Source organism: Halichoeres trimaculatus, unplaced genomic scaffold (assembly GCF_033239565.1).
Source record: "Halichoeres trimaculatus isolate MK-OKI-2021-1 unplaced genomic scaffold, fHalTri1.1 fHalTri1_scaffold_16, whole genome shotgun sequence".
NCBI lineage: Eukaryota > Metazoa > Chordata > Actinopteri > Labriformes > Labridae > Halichoeres > Halichoeres trimaculatus.
Genome location: NW_027437194.1, coordinates 22132006 through 22155061, shown reverse-complemented (window position 1 = coordinate 22155061; position 23056 = coordinate 22132006). Strand labels below are relative to the sequence as shown.

At 41.9% G+C, this 23056-nt stretch overlaps 1 protein-coding gene across 3 annotated transcripts in view; it reads left to right on the top strand.

Annotated features, from left to right (window-relative positions):
• tnpo1 (transportin 1) overlaps positions 1 to 23056 on the top strand; it is a 28254-nt gene that overhangs the window by 2158 nt on the left and 3040 nt on the right. The window contains exons 3-24 of one of the 3 annotated variants that reach the window (XM_074690097.1): positions 596 to 671; positions 1201 to 1350; positions 3834 to 3940; positions 13137 to 13270; positions 13898 to 13979; positions 14389 to 14511; positions 15773 to 15891; positions 16184 to 16244; positions 16601 to 16769; positions 17054 to 17206; positions 17319 to 17544; positions 17668 to 17839; positions 18055 to 18141; positions 18235 to 18342; positions 18883 to 19041; positions 19122 to 19209; positions 19302 to 19400; positions 20072 to 20167; positions 21653 to 21728; positions 22427 to 22526; positions 22618 to 22692; positions 22800 to 22939. In XM_074690097.1, coding sequence (XP_074546198.1) covers positions 596 to 671; positions 1201 to 1350; positions 3834 to 3940; positions 13137 to 13270; positions 13898 to 13979; positions 14389 to 14511; positions 15773 to 15891; positions 16184 to 16244; positions 16601 to 16769; positions 17054 to 17206; positions 17319 to 17544; positions 17668 to 17839; positions 18055 to 18141; positions 18235 to 18342; positions 18883 to 19041; positions 19122 to 19209; positions 19302 to 19400; positions 20072 to 20167; positions 21653 to 21728; positions 22427 to 22526; positions 22618 to 22692; positions 22800 to 22907 — 2568 coding nt within the window. In that variant the 3' untranslated portion in view covers positions 22908 to 22939. Of the gene's footprint in view, positions 1 to 595; positions 672 to 1200; positions 1351 to 3833; positions 3941 to 13136; positions 13271 to 13897; positions 13980 to 14388; positions 14512 to 15772; positions 15892 to 16183; positions 16245 to 16600; positions 16770 to 17053; positions 17207 to 17318; positions 17545 to 17667; positions 17840 to 18054; positions 18142 to 18234; positions 18343 to 18882; positions 19042 to 19121; positions 19210 to 19301; positions 19401 to 20071; positions 21341 to 21652; positions 21729 to 22426; positions 22527 to 22617; positions 22693 to 22799; positions 22940 to 23056 lie in introns of those variants that run through there. The other 2 variants (XR_012599700.1, XR_012599699.1) reach the window with 2 other exon arrangements.

Here is a 23056-nt window from a genome sequence, read left to right as displayed (position 1 = left end):
GTCAGTCTTTAAATAACATAACAGGATGTTAAACATGTAAAGGCGGGTTATAAGCATGAAAAGGTTTTAATAACCAAGCCAGCATCAATAGCAGACCAATTATTTCATGTCAGCACTGAAAGGTAGTGTTTAAACTAGTAATATCACATTTGATATGTATAGCCCTGTAATACCTCTGTTCACTCTAAATCTAAACTTCAATCTCTCCTCAGAAGTCTGACTGTGTTTCTGCTTCAGATGAAACACATCCACAGCTCTGTGCCACTGCTCCATATATCTCCTGTTAGGCTTCACGCTGGTCCTCAATGATTTGCTTATGTAACGCCTCGCATGTGCTGCATCATTAAGTCATAGACAGGCTGTAAATACGCCATCTGGGGGAGATATATCAGAGTCAGTCTCATCACATGACATTTTTACGACCCCCTTACACTCACATGTTATTACACTGTTACTCCACACCTGCTCCTCAACCTCTGCTCTTCATCTCCTCACACGGAGCTGAAACTCTTTGTAGTAAAACAATCTGACATGTATCACATCTTAGTGTTAATCATCGTATATGTCAGTTGTCTTCCTGAACTGGTGTTCCCAGAGACTGGAGCAGCTGAACCAGTACCCTGACTTCAACAACTACTTGATATTTGTTCTGACAAAGTTAAAATCGGAAGGTAAGCTCTCCATCTGTCTGTGTTGGTGTATGTCTGTATCATATCTGCACCTGATGCCAGCAGACATGTTAATTTTTACATAACCGCTCAGTGACTGTCCGCTCGGGTGAGACTTGACTGACTTGATGGCTCCTCTGCCACGGATGATGTGGCTCTGGGAATATAGGTCACTCTAATTTTAAACCAAATTCTTGGCAGCATTTAACTCTGGGCTCCATCATCATCATCAGAGGGGGAGATGACTCAAATTTTACTGTTGTTCAGATATTTATGATGGTGTTACTTTATTGCTTCATGAATGGAAATTACAATTCTCAAACACCAGTGTCTGATCATACATCTGTCAGTGTCTGTGTTAGTGAGAGTTTTTGTCCTTTTTCATCATCCAGGTGAGGAAGGATTAGGATTATTTCTGCACTCAGTAAAACAGAGTTGCAAACTCTTTACTGTGAACCTCTGAGTGTGTCTGTGCTCAGTTTAAACTCTGTCTGAATAAACCATTGATTTGTTTTGTTGTCTCGCCCTGAAGATGAACCCACACGCTCTCTGAGTGGGCTGATCCTGAAGAACAATGTGAAGGCTCACTATCAGAATTTCCCTAACGGCGTCTCTGATTTCATCAAGAGTGAGTGTCTCCAGAACATTGGGGACTCCTCGCCTCTCATCCGGGCCACTGTGGGTGAGTTTCAGCGTCTGGGTCGGCTGGATGTGACGGTGTACTTCTTTACGGTTGTTTTCTGTGAAATGAAAAGGAATGGATTAAAGAACAGCGAGTACACAAAGGAAATGAGGAACATAACGTACAGAAATAACTTCTGGAACTTATTGAAAACTGAATAACAAGTAAATGAATCTGAAGTCTGTGAGGAAAACACTCAGTCTCTTACCTGACAATAAAATGACTTTTTTGGTTCATGCATCAGTAGAGTAGTGCATCAGCACATCTCTTTCTAAGTAGAGTTTATATCACTTCATAAGATCAGGAGGACTGAAAGATGCCACCATGCCAATATTGTCATGAAACATGACACAAATGCAAAATTTGGGTCTGTGGATTGGAATGTGTGTGGTATTTGAATGTTCTCCTCATGCATGTGTTAGTTCTTTCCAGCTTCCTCCCACAGTCCAGAAAACATGCTCATCAGGTTGATCTGTCACTCTAAATGTTGGTGTAAGTTTGTGTGTAAGTGGTTGCGTGTGTCTCTACATGTGAGCAGAGCCCTGCGAGAGGCTGGGGAGCTGGTGCAACCGCCTCTCATCTAATGACAGCTGAGATACACCCCAACCCTCCTCAAACCCTCAATTGAATAAGTGATAAAGATGATGGATGGATGGTTGAATCAGAGTTTGGTGCAGAGGTCATCAATCAGGAAACAGGCGGAGGGATCCTAAACATCAGGCAGAAGTCAGAGTCCGATAAAGTAGTCATCACAAAAAGATAAACAAGTACAGGAGGAAAGGAAGACAGAGCTTGAATTCATGCAGGAAGTGAGGGGAACATGCCTCTGGTGAGGCAAATTCTGGTGAATCAGGGAGCTGGAAATTCAAAGAGGAGGGAAGTCAGTTGACTGAGAAATAATGGTAAATATTGAAACAAAACAGGAAACACGTGAAACATGGGGGAAGGGAGGGAAGGGGACTGGTACCTGATCTAACCAGGAGACGTGACATTACTCAGCAGTAGGTCATGAGTTAGTTGGGATGCATCAGTATGTTAACTATATTTTTCAGAATCCGGCAAACAATGCTGAAAGGATTTAGAAAAATAGACGTCAAGTTTACAATCTTGAAACACTGTCTGCATGAAGCCTTACACATTAACTGTGAGCGTGAGGTTTATAATGTGACCTGTTCTCAAATAAAACTGTAAAAAAATATGTGTCATGTTGTAATCTCAGTGTTTGTGCTCTGTCAGAGCAGTTCTGAGTATCAAAGCACCAACAGATTAATCATTACAGCTCCAAAACTGTATCAGCTGCTCAGTCAGAAGTGTTTTCATGCTGGTAAATGAAAAAGGAAAACATAACGGCATAAGTCTGTGTCTCTTTTGATGTACCTGGTGTTATCATCACTCTTTTCAACTCTCATCTCCAGTGAGTTTATGAATGCAGATACATACTGATATCACCACATGTAAAACCTGTAGCTTTAAATCTGACCTCATTCATTTTTCATAAGTCCATTCTCTTTTCTTTTGTGGTAAACAACTTAAAGTGTGCGAGTCTTTAACACATCCCTACTGATGCATTAAGACAGGGGTGTGCAACCTTTACTTTCGAAAGAGCTGTTTTGTCTCAGCTCACGTGCATGAAAGTCATTTGGGAGCCACAAAATCTACTTTATCTTCACATTAAGACAAAAAAGTTTATACATAATATATGATATATACATATAATCTGTTAAATAATTGTAAAAGCTTTTGTGTTAATAAAATTGTAAATGTAGTTTTTTAGTTTTTTTTTTATTTTCAATAAATTTGCAGATTTAAGGAAAAAAGAAATTTGTAAAATTTGTAATGTGATAGATTCAATAAATACGCACAATTTATGAAAATTCAATTAGTTAAATTTTTTTTAAAAAAATCAAAAAATTGGAAAATGTAATTTTAGTAGAAAATGTTAAATCATGATTTTACTTGGTGAGGCTCCAGGGCCACAGGTTGCAGACCCCTGCATTAAGAGAAGTCTATTCTACCTCTCAAAGCACCTGTAAAGTAAAGTAACAGGTTTATAACTCTGAAGATCATCATGTTTTCAGTCGCATCATTTGCTTGTTAAATCTGTGACGTTCTTTGTTTTATGAACTCTCATCTGTGGGCTCTGCCCTTAAAACGTAAGATCTGAAACATAAACAAGAGAAACCTAACACTTAGTCAAATGTTATAGATCTGTAGGAGAGGTTTTCCTCCAGACTTGAACTAAAGTGTGTTTGAATACAGATGTCTGAAGAAATTTGTGCTTGTTGCACATGTACAGTGACTCAATATGCAGTTTTGTTTCTGATGAAGTAGAGATTGTGGCTATGTCCATGTATACTCATTGTACTTTAATATTGTTTCCTTTCTTCCCCTGATTTCCTTCTTTTCATAAGAATGTGTCATGGATGTCCTGTAATTGGATCTGTGACCCCAGCACAGCTGACAGTTCATTCTCTCCTCTCCAGGAATCCTCATCACCACCATCGCCTCCAAAGGAGAGCTGCAGAACTGGCCCGAGCTGTTGCCCAAACTCTGCCTGCTGCTGGACTCAGAGGACTACAACACCTGTGAGGTGAGGTGGAGGACAGGGGAAGTGTAGGAGGACAAATGAGGAGGAGTAGGTGGAGGTGTAGGAGGGATTTGACTCTTTGCCTGCAGTGTTTGGGAGGATCCCTGCCATGTATTATTACACACACAGAGCTGCTCCTCTGCAGATGTTGGAGCTCGTCTGGGGCAGAGGAAAGCTTCAGTTTCTGCATGTTCATGCTCACAGGGAAAGACATGGATAAAAGGAAATGGAGACATAACAGCTAAAAAAAAGGAGAATATATCTTCATTTTTTTGATTAATTTAGCATCAGAAGGATATTAGACAATGTTCCAAATTGGCCTTAAGAATAACTCACATGTCAACATAACCATGGCATGAACATGAAAATAGGTTTCTGAATTTATCTGCTCTTTTTTATGTGACAGAGGTTTATGTATATCGTTCTATAATTAATGATTGGACGCATAAAATAATCTTCTTTAATCAGATTAACCAGTGAGCGTCAGACAGGCATGAAAGACAATGAGAAAACAAAAACAGTCACATCTACAGTTTGTTTTTGGCTCTGTTTGGAAGTTTTTGAATTCTCCTGTTGTCAGGAGCAGGTGTTTAATTTGGTTTCCTGAATATAATCAGTCTGTCAGATCGTCTCTGTATTTGTTTGCATAGCCTGCTCGTAAGAAGTGGAGGGGATCTGGACTGTTTTTGTGGAGCTGAGAGAGAGGCAGATCAGGATTATGTGAGCACAGATTTGTGATCATATGTCCTTCCACACTTGTGCTGTAACTAAGCGTGTCTGGGCACACACAGAGCTCTGTGTGTGTGTGTTTTTATTTATTTATTTACTGTGGGAAAGGAAACAGAGAGAGCTGGGTCAGCCTTCAAACAGCAGCTGGAACTCGTCCTGCTGGACAGATGAGCTGGAGGCAGCCTCACAGCTGGAGGGCCACAAAAACCCTCAGATTATTCACCGTGGATCTGTTATTCTGTCTCCATCCTTTGCTCCAAAACAACATTATGACCTCGTTCTCTGACCAGGCTCGCTCCGTCTCATAGAACGGCTTTTATAACCTTCAAATCTGCAGATTTAAAGACCTGATTCTGTCACATGCTGTGTGATATTTGAAAATATGACGGAAGAGTAGCTCCAGTGTATTCTGGATCATCTGATCCAGCTCCAGAGTCAAGCTGGGGCTCATATGGACTCCCTGTTGTTAATATTCAGTCAGCTGCATGTGCCTCCACAGAGGAGCAGATCCATCACAGAGCAGAGCACCAACACGTTAGGCAGCATGTTAAATTCAGACGTGTTGGAGGGCAGTGAAATGTGTCTGCAGGATTACTCATCACCTCCTCCTCCTGCTCGCTGCAGGAGCCGGCATACGATGATTTAAACGCTGCCTTAACCCAGAGAAATATACAGGAAGGAGTGAGCTCTGCCTCCATCTCTCCCTCTCATGAAGCTCATTCAGAAGCTGAGATGTAGGTCAGTTATTTACTGTGGAGGATCTTAAAGTGCATGTGTGTGTGTGTGTTCAGAGCTTAGCAGCGAGCAGCCTCCAAACTGCTCAGAAGAGGAGCCGTGGTTTAAAAGCAGCCTGTGGAGGCTGGGAAAGCTTCTTAAAGGCTGATTATGAAGATGATGAAGTTTGTAACGGATGTAAAATGTCTTAATCTTTTGGTTAAAGGTGCAAAAACATTTTTTAAAAATAGTGTTTGTCATCAGAGGTGAGGAAAGATAAAAGCACCACTTCAGTTTCACACTCTACACACCCATCATGAGCAGAAAATGCTGTTAACTCATTACAAAAAATGTTGTTCCTTTGTGTTTCAGGAGATATTTTAGTGTTTTTGGAAGTTTGGAAATATTTTTCACAGTTTATGAAATGTTCTGATATTTGACCTTCAGGGCCACCGTAACTCTGTTGCACTGAGCTTGAGCTACAGTTGAATGAAAGTTGATGTGCTTCCTTCACATCACATCAGGTTTGCGTTTGAAGCTCTTTGCAGCTGCAGCCTTGTGGCGTTTGTGTGTCCAGTGGAACGAGGGATGAAGTGACGCTGCTCCTCCTGGTCTGTGACGGCAGGTTTTGTGCCTCTCTCTGGACTTCAAACACCACCTGATGCAGCCTGCAGAGCTGAACAAAGCAGACAAACAGAAACAGACTAAATGTTGCTGCTGATTTTCTGTGAGGTGATCAAACTCCTAATGCCCACACTGTTGGAGTTCCTGTTCTTTGTTTTGACTCCTCTGACGATTCGGGTGGTTGTGGTGCTCTCCAGGGAGGACGGAGAGCAGACGCTAATCTTCTCCTCTCAGAGAGTTATCCTCTGCAGAGCCTTTTGTCTGCCAAGCTTGCACACCACCATCATGTTGAGATTTAAAATGCTCTCAACTCCTCCATAACCACCTCTGTTGTTGTTCACCAAGTTGATACTGGGGGTCACACCTATTTTAGATCCTGTTTGATTAATGATAAAGAAGTGACACTGATGAGTAGGGCTGGGATGATATGCTATTCTCACTATTCCATTACAAGTTTTGGGGTGCTGATTTGATTTGAATTGTGATTTTTCAATATTTATGATTTTTGTGATTTTTATTTTTCTTTAATACTTGACCATGTGAAAAAGTCATGATTAGGCCTGTCACGATAATCAATAAATCGATTAACCGAACGATAAATAAAAACGTCCTCGGTAAGTTTGCCAGCCTGGATAAACTGACACGTGCATGCATGTTTGTTTTCCTCATCTCTTTCAACCAAAGAGTCTGAATGAGAAGATGGCTCACTACGTCTATTTTTCCTAACATCGGGGTGCATAGGTTCTATAGTGGATTTATAGCGGAGTGAGCATCTGTCAAAAATGCGATCTTTGGCATCTTTTGCGACGGGGCTGCTCGCGCGTACGCACGGAGAGAGCTGAAGCGAGCGTCCTGAGGGGTAAGGAGGAAACACGCTAATATGAGTGATGGCACGAAAGATCCTGTTCTTAAGCCGCCTGCCACAGTCCCAGTGTGGGAATATTTTTTTTTTTTATCAGAATGAACAAAGTGTGAGTTCATGAACACCAACAAGCTGATATGTCGCATTTGTTTGAAAATAGTGGCAACGAAGAAGAAGAAGGGGAGGTGCAGCGGAGCCTTGATCTTTGACAATCCGCTCTTACTGAAGCTTTTGGTCTGCAAAGTAAATAGAAATAAAAGCGCCAATTTGGAAAAAAAAAGATTTTTTTGATAAAGGATGCTGATTTTGATATTATCAAACAAAAATCTCAATATATCGATTTTCGATTTTTTTTCTCCCACCCCTGCAAGTTAGGAAGCTGAAAACCCTAAGAAAAGCTGATCAGTGTGTTGGAAGCTCGTTCACAGTCAATGTTCAGTGTGTTGCACAGAAAGATATTCAAACATCCAAACTTTGACTTCCATTTCTTCATTTTAAATCTGCAGCATTCAGGTTTTTGAAGTCTACAGAGTCCTGGAGGCTCTGACAGACTGTCTGAAGTTTAGTTTCCTTTCATTATAAAATGTTTTAACACGTTCAGTGTCTGCACAGGACGCTTTTCTGTGGTAGGGAGGGAAATCTACACCAGCAGTTCCCTTACTAATATGAGGGTTAGCAGCCATATCTGTACCCCCCTCCCCCTTTCTCCCCCTCTTCCCCTCTCTCTATAAAAAGACTCCAGCAGCTGTTTTGGATGCCGAGTCTAACGTTGTCTCTTTATAGATTTTGCCCGAGAGCAGTTTTACGGCTCTGATAAATGGGTGTTTGGAAAGTGCTTTTAAGGGTCAAGTTCAGGTCAAACAATCGTGTTTTCAAGCGCTTTGTCATGCCGTCTCCCTCTCCCCCTCTTTCTCTCGTAGAGCTAAATGTTATTTAGACTCCACAGCTCAGCTGGATAAACTCTCTCCTCTCTCTTGTCTCATGACTGACAGACTCAGTTTTAATGACCTTCAGCAGGCTCAGCCTGAAGGGAGGATTACACTTCAGATGTTTCAGCATCGCAGGAATGTTTCAGGCCACTCCCATTTCTGTACCCTTCTCTGATCACACACGCAGACACACAGACACACACCTCAGAGGGAATGATCTGATGCTGTACACACACTCCTTCAGGTTAGAGGATAGATTCAGTAAATATCAGCTGTGATGACCTGCAGCTTTTAGCCTGACTTGTGAAAAACGCAGCACATATTGTAACAATGAGTTTGTTTCCTCAGCTGACTTCGATCGTTTTGAACAAGGGGACAAACTCGTCATCTGGTTTGAGTCACAGCACTCTGACACCACATGGTGCCAGTGCCTCTAAAGAGCTCCACCAAATACAAATCTGTTCAAAGATCGTTAGCTGACCACTCCAGAGACTCTGTGAACCAGCCTTCAGTAAAGCATGATAACCAACCATAACTAGGCTCTGAACAGGGAATATGAAACATGACCTCAAAGCTGACACACTGCTCTCCACTTCTAGAGAGGTCAGATTGAATTTGTCTTTGATTATCTAGTGACATCTTCATCTATTTTCGGATTTCTTTTGTATGATTTGTTTTTGGTGGGAAAAGATTTCTATCTCCAATAAAGTGAAATGCAAGACAACAGAAGAGTCCAACCTGATACAATATCAGTGATGAGATGACTTGTACAGTTTTTCTTTTCAACCCATATCCTTGCCCTCTCTGACCCACACACACACACACACAAAAAAGGAAAGAAAAGAAGGACAAAATGTAAATAAAACATGGGAAAAACAAATAATAAGAAATACGAGGATAAATCAGAAAAGAAAGTCATTTAGTGAAAAAGCAGTAACACATCTTTACTGACATCAGTGGGTTAATAGTAAGCTATTTATACATCTGTATGCATATGTAAGTGTTCTAGGGCTGCAGCTATTGAATATTTTAGTATTCGAGTATTCTACTGAATATCCCATCGATTAATCAAGTAATCGGATAAAATACAATACAGCAGTTATTTTTTGAATGAAAATTTTTCTCTTTCAGAAATAGAATTTTCTTATACAGCATGTCAAAGAGCACTTGCTTTGGTAGCTCCAAAATTTGTAAACACACTTTGACACATTTTTTGTGCCTTGTACATCTCATCAAATGTTGCGGACCCGTTTCGTAGAATGACCCATTAGTCTCCAAACTCCTGAAAAGAAGCTAGATTTGTTGCTAGTTGCTATTTTGTATAAGAGTTAGCTTGATGGGTTTGAAAACTCTCTTAATATGGCCTCAGCTCTATTTGAAATACCACTCTTTGATCTTTTTTAAAATTAAACGATTCCTCGAAGCGGAGAAAATTACTCGAGTATTTCTTGTTATTGAGTACCTCGAATCATTCGAGGAATCGTTTCAGCTCTAAAGTGGTCATTTATGTACTCATGTGTTTACATATCAGATACCCATACATTATGTATACATAGGGATGGGTACCTTTCACATTTGAAACGATATGGTACCGATGCTCAGTACCTGGCAATCGGTATCAGTACCAAACAGTACCAATAATTGTTACTTTTTGTGTTTATGTGGTAAAAAATATCAATTACAAATACATGTATATATATATATATATATATATATATATATATATATATATATTTTTTTTTTTTTTTTTTCAATTTCACATATTTATTCTTTGATATATAACCTTGCAATGCTGTGTTCATGTCCAGCATGGGAAATTGTCTGCTCTTCCACTCCTTCACAGTCACAAGGATGCGTTTAGGTACCCAAACATGGTACCTTTTGATTTTATGCATATCGGTACCTGGTACTTTTGACAGAATTTGGTCAGTACCGTTAAAAGTACCTAATTCCGTACCCATCTCTATGTATACATAGAGACGACAGTTGCACATAATGATAAGGTCTACCTGGCCTTTCAGTACTTGGGATCAGACAACCACTCATTAGTCTCCTTTAGAATATTCCTCTAGATCCAAGATTTATGGAAACCAAAATTCTTGAAAAATGATAACATGATTGTATTTTCCAAAGTTAATTGTTCTAGTGGTAAAAAAGCTGAGATCTGATTTGTGAAGGTCTTGTGAGATTGAGAGAAGTCATCTTTCTATAGTAAAACACATGCATGTAATCAAAATTGATATCCTGATTTTTTCCTGTCAGACTTAAGATTTGATATATATCATTCAATAAATAAAAACTTGGGGTGAAATATTGGATCTTTTTTTTAATTTTTCAGTGTATTAGTTAGTCTGACCAGCTGTCACTCTGTTAATTTTACAGTGGCTCCTCCACACCTCACAGAGTCAGGGTGAAACAAACAGAAAAATAAAACACATGGTGATATTTTCCTCTTTGACACTGTAAAAGCAGTGTCTCTCCTTCCCTGTTGGAGTTATTGGTTTTCTCCTCGTGGAGTATTCAGTGTGTTATATCCTCACTCTCCTCGTGTTTAATCGGTGTCTTTAGGGCGACTGAGCTGTCTGTGACTTTCTTCACCTCGGCGTCTCTTTGTCTTTTCCTGTTTGTGACCTTGACACAGTCTCTCTCCTCCTCTTCCTCCTTGCCTTCTCCCCCTCTGGCTTTCTCTCTCTTTTTTTTTTTTTTTTTGGATCCGTCATCTCAGAGGAACGCCGACACGAGGATGGTTTCCATGGCAACGTGTTTCAGACAGCATAAGTGTTAGTGCGGCGCCGTAATCTGCTTCTCAGACGGCGTTGAGAGAGAAAGAGAGACTGAAGTCTGCAGCGTGCTGTGAACATGCATACTAACCATCAGAGGAGCAGCCAGTGCTAGACGCAAAGTGTGTGTGTGTGTGTGTGAGAAAGTGTTAATGTGTGTGTGGGGGAGAGAGGGTAAATGTGTGTAAGAAAGACTGCGTGCCGACTGTTTGAAGGTTATTGGAGCAGAAGTGGATGAATCTGGTTGTAGATTACGAATGAACGCATTTTCATTTCACTCACACAAGGAGGAGATCCTCTGTGAAGAGAACGCATCTTGAATTTTATACACACACACACACTCGTCTGAGTATATACTGAGCTGTGTGAAACAGCATCAACCATCACTGTCACACACAGCTCAGTGCATATTTATGTATTTTTACACTTGTTTTTGGTTTTTTTTCTAACACTGAGTTTGAATGAATATCAGATCTCACTTCTTTTACCTTCATGTGTTTCATATATCATACAAACACAGTGTGCAGCAGTTCCTTCTAACACCGTCGTTTCACACTACTATCAACATTTATTATCCTTTATCCCAGATTTGTTTCATCCATAGTTAGGAGTGCACAACATATCACTATTAATATTGGTATCGGACGATGTTCGTCATTTTTTAACACATCGGTATCGAGCAGATATTTACTCATTAGCTGCTGGCATTTTCAGAGCATCTGTAACGATCTTTCAAGACCCAAATTAAATTGTATTCTATGACTATGTAAACACCAAAAGTATCTGAGAAGAGTGGACACAATTCTTTTATGTCTCCTCCTGTTTTTGATCCAAAAATCAGACAAAACATACTTTTTTGATCACATTCATCCCGGGCACTCCATCCTTTGATCCTCTCCAAGGTCGACTTTTCTCACGATAGTTTCACTCCTTTCTTCCGACCTACCTTGACACATCATCTCAGATAGCTTTTGTTTTTCTTTTTGAATTATTTTTATTTTTATTTTTTACCAACATGGATATCGGTAAATATCGGTTATCTGCCATAACAACAATACTAATATCATTATCGGCCAAAATTTTCATATCGGTGCATCCCTAATCACATCACTTGAAAACTGAATGGATTATGAGTAGAAAACGTGGAAACTAAACCTCAAAGTGAAACCAGTTCCGCTCCACGTTCTGGTCTGTAGAAACAGACTGAACCGCCTCCAGCAGTAAAGGAGAACAAAGAAAGCAGGAATCTAAAACATGTTGGTCATTTTTTTAACATATCGATATCGGGCGATGTGTAAAAGTGGGCCAATATTTAGTTATTTGCTTCCAACCATTTTCAGAGCATCTCGAGTAATCTTTCAAGACCCAAATTAAATTGTATTTTATGACTATGTAAACACCAAAACTATCTGAGAAGAGTGGACTTTCTTCTCTTATGTACTTTTTTGATCATGTTCATCCGGGCTCTTCATCCTTGGATCCTCGTCTTCTCACAATTGCGCCACTCTTTCTCTCTGAACTACCTTGACACATCATCTCAGATTGTTTTTGTTTTCTTTTACCAATAATGATATCGGTAAATATCGGTTATTGGCTACAACAGCAATATTAATATCGGATATCAGTACCAGTGCATTCCTAATCCAGACATTACCTGAAGTGTTCCAGGAGTCTAGATGTAAAACTGGAATGGTTCACTTTCTCCTCTTTGCACAAAAGTGAAGCCAAAGTACCCTAAATATGAGGCTGAGATCTCCCAGTCCAACTGTTTAAGTCCCAGTACAGAAGCTGTAGGTGAATGGTACAGGACTGGGTTGAATCAGGTGCAGAGCTTGGCTGACTGGTTAAGTTGCGTGCCTGCATACCGCGTGGACATGGTTCACTTCCAGCCTGGGGCCCCTTTCTCACATGTCCATCCCCCCACCCTCTGTCTCTCTCCTAGTTTCCTGCTCCATTCACTGTCCTATCATTCACAAATGAAGTTGTAAAAGCCCCAAATGAACAAAAATCAGAGTCGCGTAGTTTTATTGTCCTGATAAATTGACTCAGTCAAAGCTTTTAAACAATCCTCTTTTGAAACTCCCTCTTCTTGATTCACTGTAAAAGTCTCTGGTTTTGGTTTATTTCCTGTTCAGACACGTTGAAGTCCAATCTCCTCTGGAGTGGGATGTCTTACTCCAGCTGTCTCTGTCTCTGTCTAGACGGTTTAATCCACCAGACAACATGAACTGCCAGAGGAGGTTTCAGCACTATTTTTTAAAACCTCCTCTTTATTTCTGCTGATATCAAATCAGAGCTCTCAGATAAAAACCAACAGCAGCACCTGTCCTGTAAAATAAAAAAAGGTTCAAATATAATGGAATACAGTGTGGAGCTTGTTGGTCTCAGCTCTGTTCAGCTTCATGGATCAGATCCCTGGTTTGAGAAGAAGTCACATTATGGGGTATCTGCTCGTCTTTTGATCCTGTAACAGATCTTTCCCTGACTTTTCACACAACCTGAAACTATAATAGGGTCAAAGATCTCATCCTCTGTGTTTCCTTCTTTATTTCATCCCTCAGGGAGCATTTGGTGCCCTGCAGAAGATCTGTGAGGACTCTGCTGAGATCCTGGACAGTGACATGCTGGATCGACCTCTGAACATCATGATCCCCAAGTTTTTACAGTTCTTCAAGCACAACAGTCCAAAGATCAGGTACTGTTTTCCAATCAGGAACCATTAAGTTCAGGTTCTCTTGATATCAGGTACTATATTAAGATCTAGTTCTGAGTTTGCTTTCAGTCACACCTTAATCAAATTTAAGACAAAGTTTATTTAGATGTTATCATTAGTCTCTGCAGATGTTCAAGAAGTCATTTCTTAAATCTTTACATAGTAATTCTGACCACAATTAATTGTATTTAATCCAGTGTTTAATCCAGTGTTATCAATCCATATTGATGGGGCTAAATTTTCCTGATAATATGAACACGATCTCTGATGTATTGTGTGTATCTGCAGCACATTGGAACCTCTTTGTTTCAATACTGAAAGTAGGACATTTACATTAAAGCTCCGCCTCCTTTTCTATTATTAAAGCTTCTGTCTGAAGCTTATCTTAAATCATAAATAAATAGTGAGTATGTTTTATGCAGCACATGAACAGCATGTTATGATTAACACGATACAGAGACATTAAGAGTGACCTCACCGTATGAATAAAGGTTTGGATTCTGTAAAGCAGCAGGTCTCCTGACGTAAAGAGGGGAGCAGAGAAGACAAAGATGGGCTACAGAGTGTCAGTGTGTCTGCATGCTGTAACAGTCTGTGTTTGTGTTTCAGGTCTCATGCCATCGCCTGTGTCAATCAGTTCATCATCAGCAGGACTCAGGCCCTCATGCTGCACATCGACCCTTTCATCGAGGTGAGTCCGCTCCTTCAGGCTGACGCACAGTATCATGTCCTCTATGTGGTGTAAACTGTCTCCTTTTAGAAAAACCCTCTTTATGGGGGCAGTCACCTGTTTTCTGCTCCTCCAGCTCTGGGCAGGCTAAATGTCTGATTCTTATTGATGATTCAATGTCTTCTTTCTGTTAAATCAGTTGATCGAGTTATCCGTTACAGCAGTGTGCTGTTGAAAAATGTCAATACAATGCTGTGCAGTTTTGTCCAACAAGAATCAAGCATTTTATTCCAGCCATGGAAACATTGCAGTATCTATTTATAAGCATACATTGTTCTTTATCCACACATACGTCATGATTCTGCAGCAGAAGATTTTGTCGTGCAGAGCAGACTCTTGAATCTCCTCTCCTCTCCTCTCTCCTCTGCAGAACCTGTTTGCTCTGGCGACAGATGAGGAGCCTGAGGTGAGGAAGAATGTGTGCAGAGCTCTCGTCATGCTGCTAGAAGTTCGCCTGGATCGCCTGCTGCCGCACATGCACAACATCATCGAGGTGAGAGACTGGAGGAGAGGGGCAGTCTCTGTCACAGTCTGATATTAATGATGATTGGATAGTTTCACACTGGCACAAACCGTCACCTTATTCTTGTTTTTCTGACTTAACTCTTGCTTTGTTTCTTCATCACTGAGTACTCCTTGTTTAATAACCATATATATAAAGTTATAACATTTTTAAATTAGGGCTGTCATTTTAACGTGTTAAGTAGATTAATTAATTACACCGCAAATTAACGCATTATAAAAATTGACGCTGGATCCCAAACATGCGGGGGGTTTCAAAGAAGCACTTATTTTTAAATGTCTGGCATTTACAAACCGTCTGTCCTATTCAAAAGCTGTAAAAAAAAAGTGGTGGTCTCGTCAGATCCTCAAATTTCAGGCGATCCCTGAATGTATCACACTTGGTGCTTTAAACCGGGGGGAAGCGAGAGTGATTTTTGTGAGACTGCCGTCCACATCTCGTTTATCCACATGTCCTTTTTGAAAATCTGCAGAAAATCAACCGTTTGCTCTAGCTCAATTCTGTAAAAAGCAGATAATTCTACACTCTTTACTGCATGAACCAAGCCCTGAATGATCGATATTTGCCCTGTATTTAAATCTAAAGAATTCTTTGAAAATTTCCTTCCATCGTCCTGGTGTCATGTTTCAGCTTGGGGCTGCTCTGCACCAATGAGCAACAGTTTGTGTGTTCAGAGCATGTTAAACTGAAAATACTTAACTTTTCTTTGATCCAAGACTTGAATTAAGTGTTCTGTACATAATTCCTCACAGTTTTTAGCCTTTAGCCCTGGTTCTCCTGACCTTATAGAAGTGTAGAAGTTCATATTGCAGTGAAATTGAGTCCACATTGTGTAAAAATGTCACAGAAGTAAAAACCGTCATAAAAATCAAATAAGCTTATCTTAGGTGCAGGAATGTGTAGATTTTGTAAAGATAGAACCATAAAACTTTTTTCATGTGTTCCTTATGCATCAGGGTACCTAAAAATATGTTGTATATATTCCCACCTTATTTTTAAATGTTTTTTTAATGTCTTTTGATGTAATTTTAATGTCCTGGAATTCAAATTCTTTATTTTGGGGACTTAAGCAGAAATGGGATTAAAATGCGATTAATTAGATTAATTAATTACAAATCCTGTAATTAATTATATTAATTTTTTTAATCGCCTGACAGCACTAGTTTAAATATGTCTTTGTGTGTCTCTGTGTGGTTGTAATATGTGTCTGTGTTTCTGTCTGTGATGTCAGTACATGCTGCAGAGGACTCAGGACCAGGATGAGAACGTGGCCTTGGAGGCCTGTGAGTTCTGGCTCACTCTGGCGGAGCAGCCGGTGTGTAAGGAGGTGCTGTGTGGACACCTCTCCCAGTAAGAGCACACACACACACTCACACACACACACACAGACAGTGATCTCGAATATTACAAGCTGTTGATTCATGGCAACCTTGGTCCTGCTTGGTGCAGACCTTGTAGTTTAGCATGATATTTTCCCGCCTCACCTCAGGACATCTGATTAAGAGCCTGACCTTTGACCTGAGCTGTATCGTCTGTCACCAAACTGTCTCTGTCCTCTGCACCCGCAGCGAGACTCACATGTGAGTGATGCTGCTCCTCTCCTCGCACTCTCTCCTCATCATTCTTCTCCTCTTCCTCTCAGGCTCACCCCGGTGCTTGTCAACGGGATGAAGTACTCAGAGATCGACATCATCCTGCTCAAGGTCAGTTTATATGGTTCAATATGTGGAGCTGTGGGTGAGGAGACAAACTGCCCTGACAGGATGACATGTGCTTCAGTTCAGTTGTTTATGTGACTGTTGGTGGGCTGAAATGACAGTGTAATGGAAACCCAGCTCCACAACAGAAAGAGTCCGTCTTACTTCTGCACAAACCCCAAATTACAAAGTATTGGACATTAGATAATTAATCAGATAGTTTGTTTTCTTTAGATTAAACATTTTCAATCCAGTTTCCAGAATTTAGTGACTCAGTGCTAACTGTGCGCTGATCTTTCTGTCAGAAGTAACCTGGTAGTGTATCTGTATTTTACCTCTGGTGCCTCGTGTTTTTCCATCAGGGCGACACAGAGGAAGATGAAGCCATTCCTGACAATGAGCAGGACATTCGACCACGCTTCCATCGCTCCCGTACGGTCGCGCAGCAGCACGAGGGCGATGGCATCGAAGACGATGAAGACGAGGACGATGAACTGGATGATGATGATACCATCTCAGACTGGAACCTGCGTGAGTTCAGAGCCTGAGAGGATGAAGATGTCTCTGTTTCAGAGTGATAAGATTCTTCCTCTGACCTTCAGTCTCCTCAGTCACATCTTTGAAGCTCAGTGCAGTGATGGCTTTTCTTTGTTTGTGATGTCTGTCTGCACATGTCTGTGTGTGTGTGTGTATGTGTGTGTGTGTGTGTGTGTGTGTGTGTGTGTGTGTGTGTGTGTGTGTGTGTGTGTGTGTGTGTGTGTGTGTGTGTGTGTGTTTGTGTGTGTGTTTGTGTGTGCGTTTTCCCTCTTACACAGGAAAGTGTTCGGCTGCAGCGCTGGACGTGTTGGCAAACGTGTTCAGAGACGATCTGTTGCTGCACATCCTACCGCTCCTCAAAGAGCTGCTCTTCCACCCGGAGTGGGTGGTCAAAGAGTCGGGCATTCTGGTGCTGGGAGCCATCGCTGAAGGTAAAAGAGGATGTCTGTTTTTGATCACAGGAAATAAAGGCATGGTGATGTCAGTTCTTCTGAAACAGAGCAGCAGCAGAAAGACAGATGCTCATTGTCACCTCTGCTCCAGGCTGCATGCAGGGAATGATCCCATACCTGCCTGAGCTCATCCCTCACCTGGTCCAGTGTCTGTCTGATAAGAAGGCTCTGGTTCGCTCCATCACCTGCTGGACTCTGAGCCGGTACGCTCACTGGGTCGTCAGCCAGCCGCCTGATACGTACCTAAAGCCTCTGATGACGGAGCTGCTCAAACGCATCCTGGACAGCAACAAGCGTGTGCAGGAGGCCGCCTGCAGGTGAGCGCCAGCTCTAAACCCTGACCTGTGTTTTCATCTCTTAAACATGCACTGATCCCCCTCAAGTATTCGCTGATTTATCGCCTTCTTCTCCCTCTGCTCTGATCCTCTCCACACCTCCAGTGCCTTCGCCACATTGGAGGAGGAGGCGTGCACAGAGCTGGTTCCCTACCTGGCCTTCATCCTGGACACTCTGGTGTTCGCTTTCAGCAAGTACCAGCACAAGAACCTGCTCATCCTCTACGACGCCATTGGCACCCTGGCTGACTCAGTGGGACATCACCTCAATAAACCGGTACACAGATCATCAATATTAATATTTATAGGAGAGTTTCACTGTTATTGTCTTGCTGGGGTCATGGGTACTTTTTGATGTTTTAAAAGGTGCTCTCCAGGAGGTTAAAACAGTGAACTGGTCTCTGATCAGTCTGCAGTGAAGTCTGTGTTTATCTGTTTATATCTGCTCCCTGTGCCTGAGCTCAGGCTGAATAACGTCTCTGTGTTTGTCAGGAGTACATCCAGATGTTGATGCCCCCGCTCATCCAGAAATGGAATCAGCTGAAGGATGAAGACAAAGACCTCTTCCCTCTCTTAGAGGTCAGTCTGTCAGTCCTCATTCTCCTATAACAGACCTCTGTCTTTATCTGACCTTTGACCTCTGTCTTTACCTAACCCATTTGTCCTCTTCAGTGTCTGTCGTCTGTAGCCACGGCCCTGCAGAGTGGGTTCCTGCCGTACTGTGAGCCTGTGTACCAACGCTGCGTAAACCTGGTCCAGAAGACTCTGGCTCAGGCCATGGTGAGTGCTCAGGATGGTCTCTCTAACTGCTTTTTGTTTTCCTTCATGTCTTAAAGAAGCTGATATGTCCTGCTGTAGTTATCTTCTTTGTTTTCAGATACTTTGAGATGTGGATGAAACAAAAACACAATTGAAAAACTTTGCTGTAACATACTTAAAACCTCTGGTAGCTTTTGGGCTTTTCGAGCTGATTCCCAATCATTGTCTGTATGGAAGATCTCAGCAGTCTATCTCAGAGAGAAGCTGTGATTAAAGAGAAAGCATGAATCAGGATGACCTCAGAGGAAGAGGATTCCACAAAATACAGAAGCTGCAAAGGGACAAAGAAAGAGAAGAAATGATCAGAGTATGACAGACGGAGCACATGCTGTATGAAGTAACACTCTTAGCTGAGTCACAAAGCATTTAGTGAAACTTTGTAATGAGACGTGTTAAATCAGAACAGATAAAGAGTCTGTAGGTTATCCTGGTTCTCTTTGTGGTCGTTTATGATCAGTAATTCAACCTTCAACCTTTCCTCATTATCCCCTCCTCCTCCAGCTTCATCAGTCCCAGCCGGACCAGTACGAGTCTCCTGACAAAGACTTCATGATCGTGGCTCTGGATCTTCTCAGTGGACTGGCTGAGGGTTTGGGAGGAACCATCGAGCAGCTGGTGGCTCGTAGTAACATCCTGACTCTGATGTACCAGTGTATGCAGGTGAGCAGCTGTGACACCTGAAACTTACCTGTCGAGGTCTTTCTGTTGTTGTTTTTCACCTTTGTTCTGTCACCGCTCAGGACAAAATGCCAGAAGTGCGTCAGAGCTCCTTCGCTCTGCTCGGGGATCTGACCAAAGCTTGTTTCCAACACGTCAAACCGTGCATCGGTATGTGTTAGCGCTAAGAGTTAGCTTCACAAACACTGTTTTAGAGTGAGCTGTTAGCCATGTGCTACGCTAACCTGCTCTCCTTCTTGCAGCTGATTTTATGCCCATACTGGGAACAAATTTAAACCCAGAGTTAATATCAGTCTGCAACAATGCAACATGGGCCATCGGAGAGATTTCTATACAAATGGGTGAGTTATTCTTTATTTTTGTTCTGGTATGAGCCTTACCCTCCTGCTTTCATTAAACTGTTCCAGCACCAACACCTGAAACACCTCCAACAACACTGAGCATTAGTTACCTCGGCCCTAGTTACAAAAGGATCTTAATGAAATTTTCAGGAAATGTTCGAAATGGGATAAGAAAGAAGTGATTACATTGTGGAGGTCATCTAGATCACCATCTGGATCCAGGATTTTTTTAAAGGATTCTTTATCATTGTGAGATAGGGCTGTTTTCACCACATTTGTATACTCCACGATAAATGGTCAGATTGCTTTGCAAAACAATACAAGACAAGGTCACCATAATTTCTGACAGATGTCAAAGTATGATCCAGATCCTGGCAATATTCTGGATACTAAGATCTGGAATATGAAATATGTACTGGATCGTCATGATTTTCAACACTGTCAGGAAACAAGTTATCATACAAACCTGCAACTAACACCAAATTGTAGCAGACAGTCTGCTGAAAGGGAGTATAACATTAAAGTAGGACTAAAGTGTTGGTGACAATCACAGTATGCTTGGTGGAGGTCTGCGCTTCTGAGTTTTAAAGCGTGTAGATTTTTTTCCTGTATATATTTACAAACTGATGACCACCCACAGGTGTAATTTCTCTCTGTTTGGTCTCCCTCAGGGCCTGAAATGCAGCCATACGTCTCCATGGTGCTGCACCAGCTGGTGGAGATCATTAACAGGCCAAACACTCCAAAGACGCTCCTGGAGAACACAGGTACCACTAGGTGGCAGTGCTGAGCCAGGCAGCAGGCTCTCCTGTCACTCTCAGGGAGGTGTTCACACACTCAGGTCCATTCAGTCAGGATCCAGCACATCCCTCAGGGTGCCTGTCCTGCCTGTAATCTCTGTCCAAGAAAAACCTCCCAAGTCTGAGCCTTACAGGTTTCTCTGCTTTCACTAAAACATGTAAAAAATTCCTGCAAACTGGCCGAGTAAATACAGATGAAAGGAAGAGAAAGCCTGGGCACGCCTGGGTGTGAAATTCTTCACACTCTTGACTCGAGCGAGCCATGTAAGCGCCCAGTCTTGGGACTCAGTAATGTGGACTGAGCAAGCAGCAGAGTAAATGTAGAGTCCAGAGAGACAGAGCGAGAGAAGGATCTGTGAGTTCACACTGCTAGCTTTTAACACGTAGAGAAGAACCCCTCAGTACTCATTGAGAGAAGTCCAGAGCTGACCAAACGCAGAGCAGAGAGCCATGGACAGGTGGAATCAGAGGTTACACTCTGGCTCCTGGTGTTGGAAGTTCAATTGGATTTAAAGAGCCAAATGATCCTTAATCGATGTGTTCAGGGCCCGGGTGTAACCAGCCAAACCTAAACTCAGAGAGGGACTGTAGACGTGTTCCTGTTTGTTTGCTGTCAGTTTATTTGTTGCTTTTATTTACTGTTCTTTAAATGTGGATGCATATCTGCCAATAGATGTTAAATGTTGTTAAGAATGGCCGACGTTTGATGCAGGATACGTTTGTAACTCTGTTTCCCCAGATTAATGAACTTTTTCAATGCAGCGACCAAAACCTGAGTCTCAGAACATGAAGCTGCACGAATCAGAGACTTTTAACGTAAACCAAACCACTAGTGGAGCGAAATTCTGATTGGCTCGTCCTATTAAAGCCACAGTCCTCCTAAAGGTGTGTGAGTGCGCTGAGTTTATCCTGCACTGAAGCGTTCTCTGATGAGCTACCATCTGCTTTCTGCATGTGTCATTGGACTGTTCATAAATGCCTGTTTGTTAATGAGAATGTTGCATAGTTTGTGTCTCTTAAATCAGGTCGTCCCTCCTCCTCCTCCTCCTCCTCCTCTGCTGTGCTGGACTCTAGTCTCCCTCCATGTAGTCTGCTTGGAGTAAACAGAATAAATCAACCTTTGTGTTTCTTATGAAGTCTGTGAGTTTAAGGGAGAATCTCACTCTGAGACTCTGATGACCTCTGAACCATTGTTTGCCTCTTTTCTATGAATGTCCTGTCCATGTGTTCTCCCTTAAACGTGTTGTATGTTTTTGTTAGCGTGTCATATTTTGCCCTCCTCCCCAGCAGGGGGCAGTAATAGTGAAATCTTCTCTTTCTTATTATCATACACAGATTCTGTTGATTTCTGTCTCTGAGTTGTTTGTTTTTTCTTTATTTTTCTCCTCCCTCCTCATTGCTCATGTCTTGGTTGGCGTTTGGTGGTGTGTAACCGTGATTGCGTTACCTTAGCAATAACAATTGGTCGTCTTGGTTACGTTTGTCCTCAAGAGGTGGCTCCCATGCTACAGCAGTTTATAAGACCCTGGTGTGTATTATTCAATCTTTTATTTACTTCATCTCCTCTCTGCTGTCTCCTGTTGCTCTCCTCCTTCTCTCCTCCTCCTCCTCTTCCTCCTCCTCCTCTGTTTCTTTTCTTTCAGTTTGTAATCATTGCCAACCATGTGACTAACCTTGTCCTCTTTTAGGTCCTCAGTGTGATGTGTTTTTCTTTGCCTCAGTAGCTCCTTCATGTATTGGACATTGATTTGTTTCAGTTGTAGTTTTTGGTCATTGTTAAATGTGGCTAACGTAGAAATGCATGGGATCAGAGCTGCAGAGAGAAGGAGCAGTCTCAATCCTTTCTCAGAGCTCTGTAGTCTCCCAGCTGCATGTGCCTGTCCCAAAATCCTCCCAGACCTCCAGTCCATCCCTTACTGAAATAATGTTAGAGTCCAGGTGCTAAAGCTGAGCTCCTGAAGCTCTTAGATAAAGTTAAGAGAGGTCTCTCTGTTTAGATGTTTGTTAGACTCTGTTCTATAAGCATGCTGGACTCTCTGATAGTTGGGGACGTCAGAGAGATGAGAACAGAGAGCCTGATCAGGAGATAAACACTGAGACAGACATCAGTATGAAGGATTTAAGCAGTGATAACATCAGTCTGTAGCTCTAAACCTGTCTGTAAATGTCTGGACTTTGAGTTTTTATCAGTATTCTTGGTTTTAAATGTGCTGGTCACTCTCTCAGGTGCTCCTCTCTGAGAAACATCAGAGACAACGAGGAGAAAGACTCAGCGTTCAGAGGAATCTGCACCATGATCAGTGTGAACCCAGGAGGAGTGGTACAGGTGAGCGTCTCTCAGGTGTGTCTCAGCTTCATTCTGCTGCTCTCTGGTCTTCACCATCATCACCTCCTCTTCTCCTTTCCTCCTGGGGCAGGACTTTATTTTCTTCTGTGACGCAGTGGCCTCCTGGGTCAATCCTAAAGATGACCTCAGAGACATGTTCTACAAGGTGAGTCAGTCTGCCCCCTGGTGGTCAGACGGGGGACATGCAGTGCCTACATACATATAATCTATTTTAAAATGCGTTTTAACATTTCTGTTGGTGTTTGTGATCAGATCCTTCATGGCTTTAAGAACCAGGTGGGCGAGGATAACTGGAGACGTTTCTCAGATCAGTTCCCACTGCCGCTGAAGGAACGTCTGGCGACCTTTTACGGGGTGTAACTGTTCCCACAGCCATGTGCCTCTTCACCGGGGTCAGTCACTAGTTTTTATACTGAATGGAAAATGTTTTTAAACTATCTGTTAGGAGACGTGTTCAAGGCTTGTGTATTGTCAGAGCATTTCTTTCCCTCTTACTGTTCCCAGCTTTT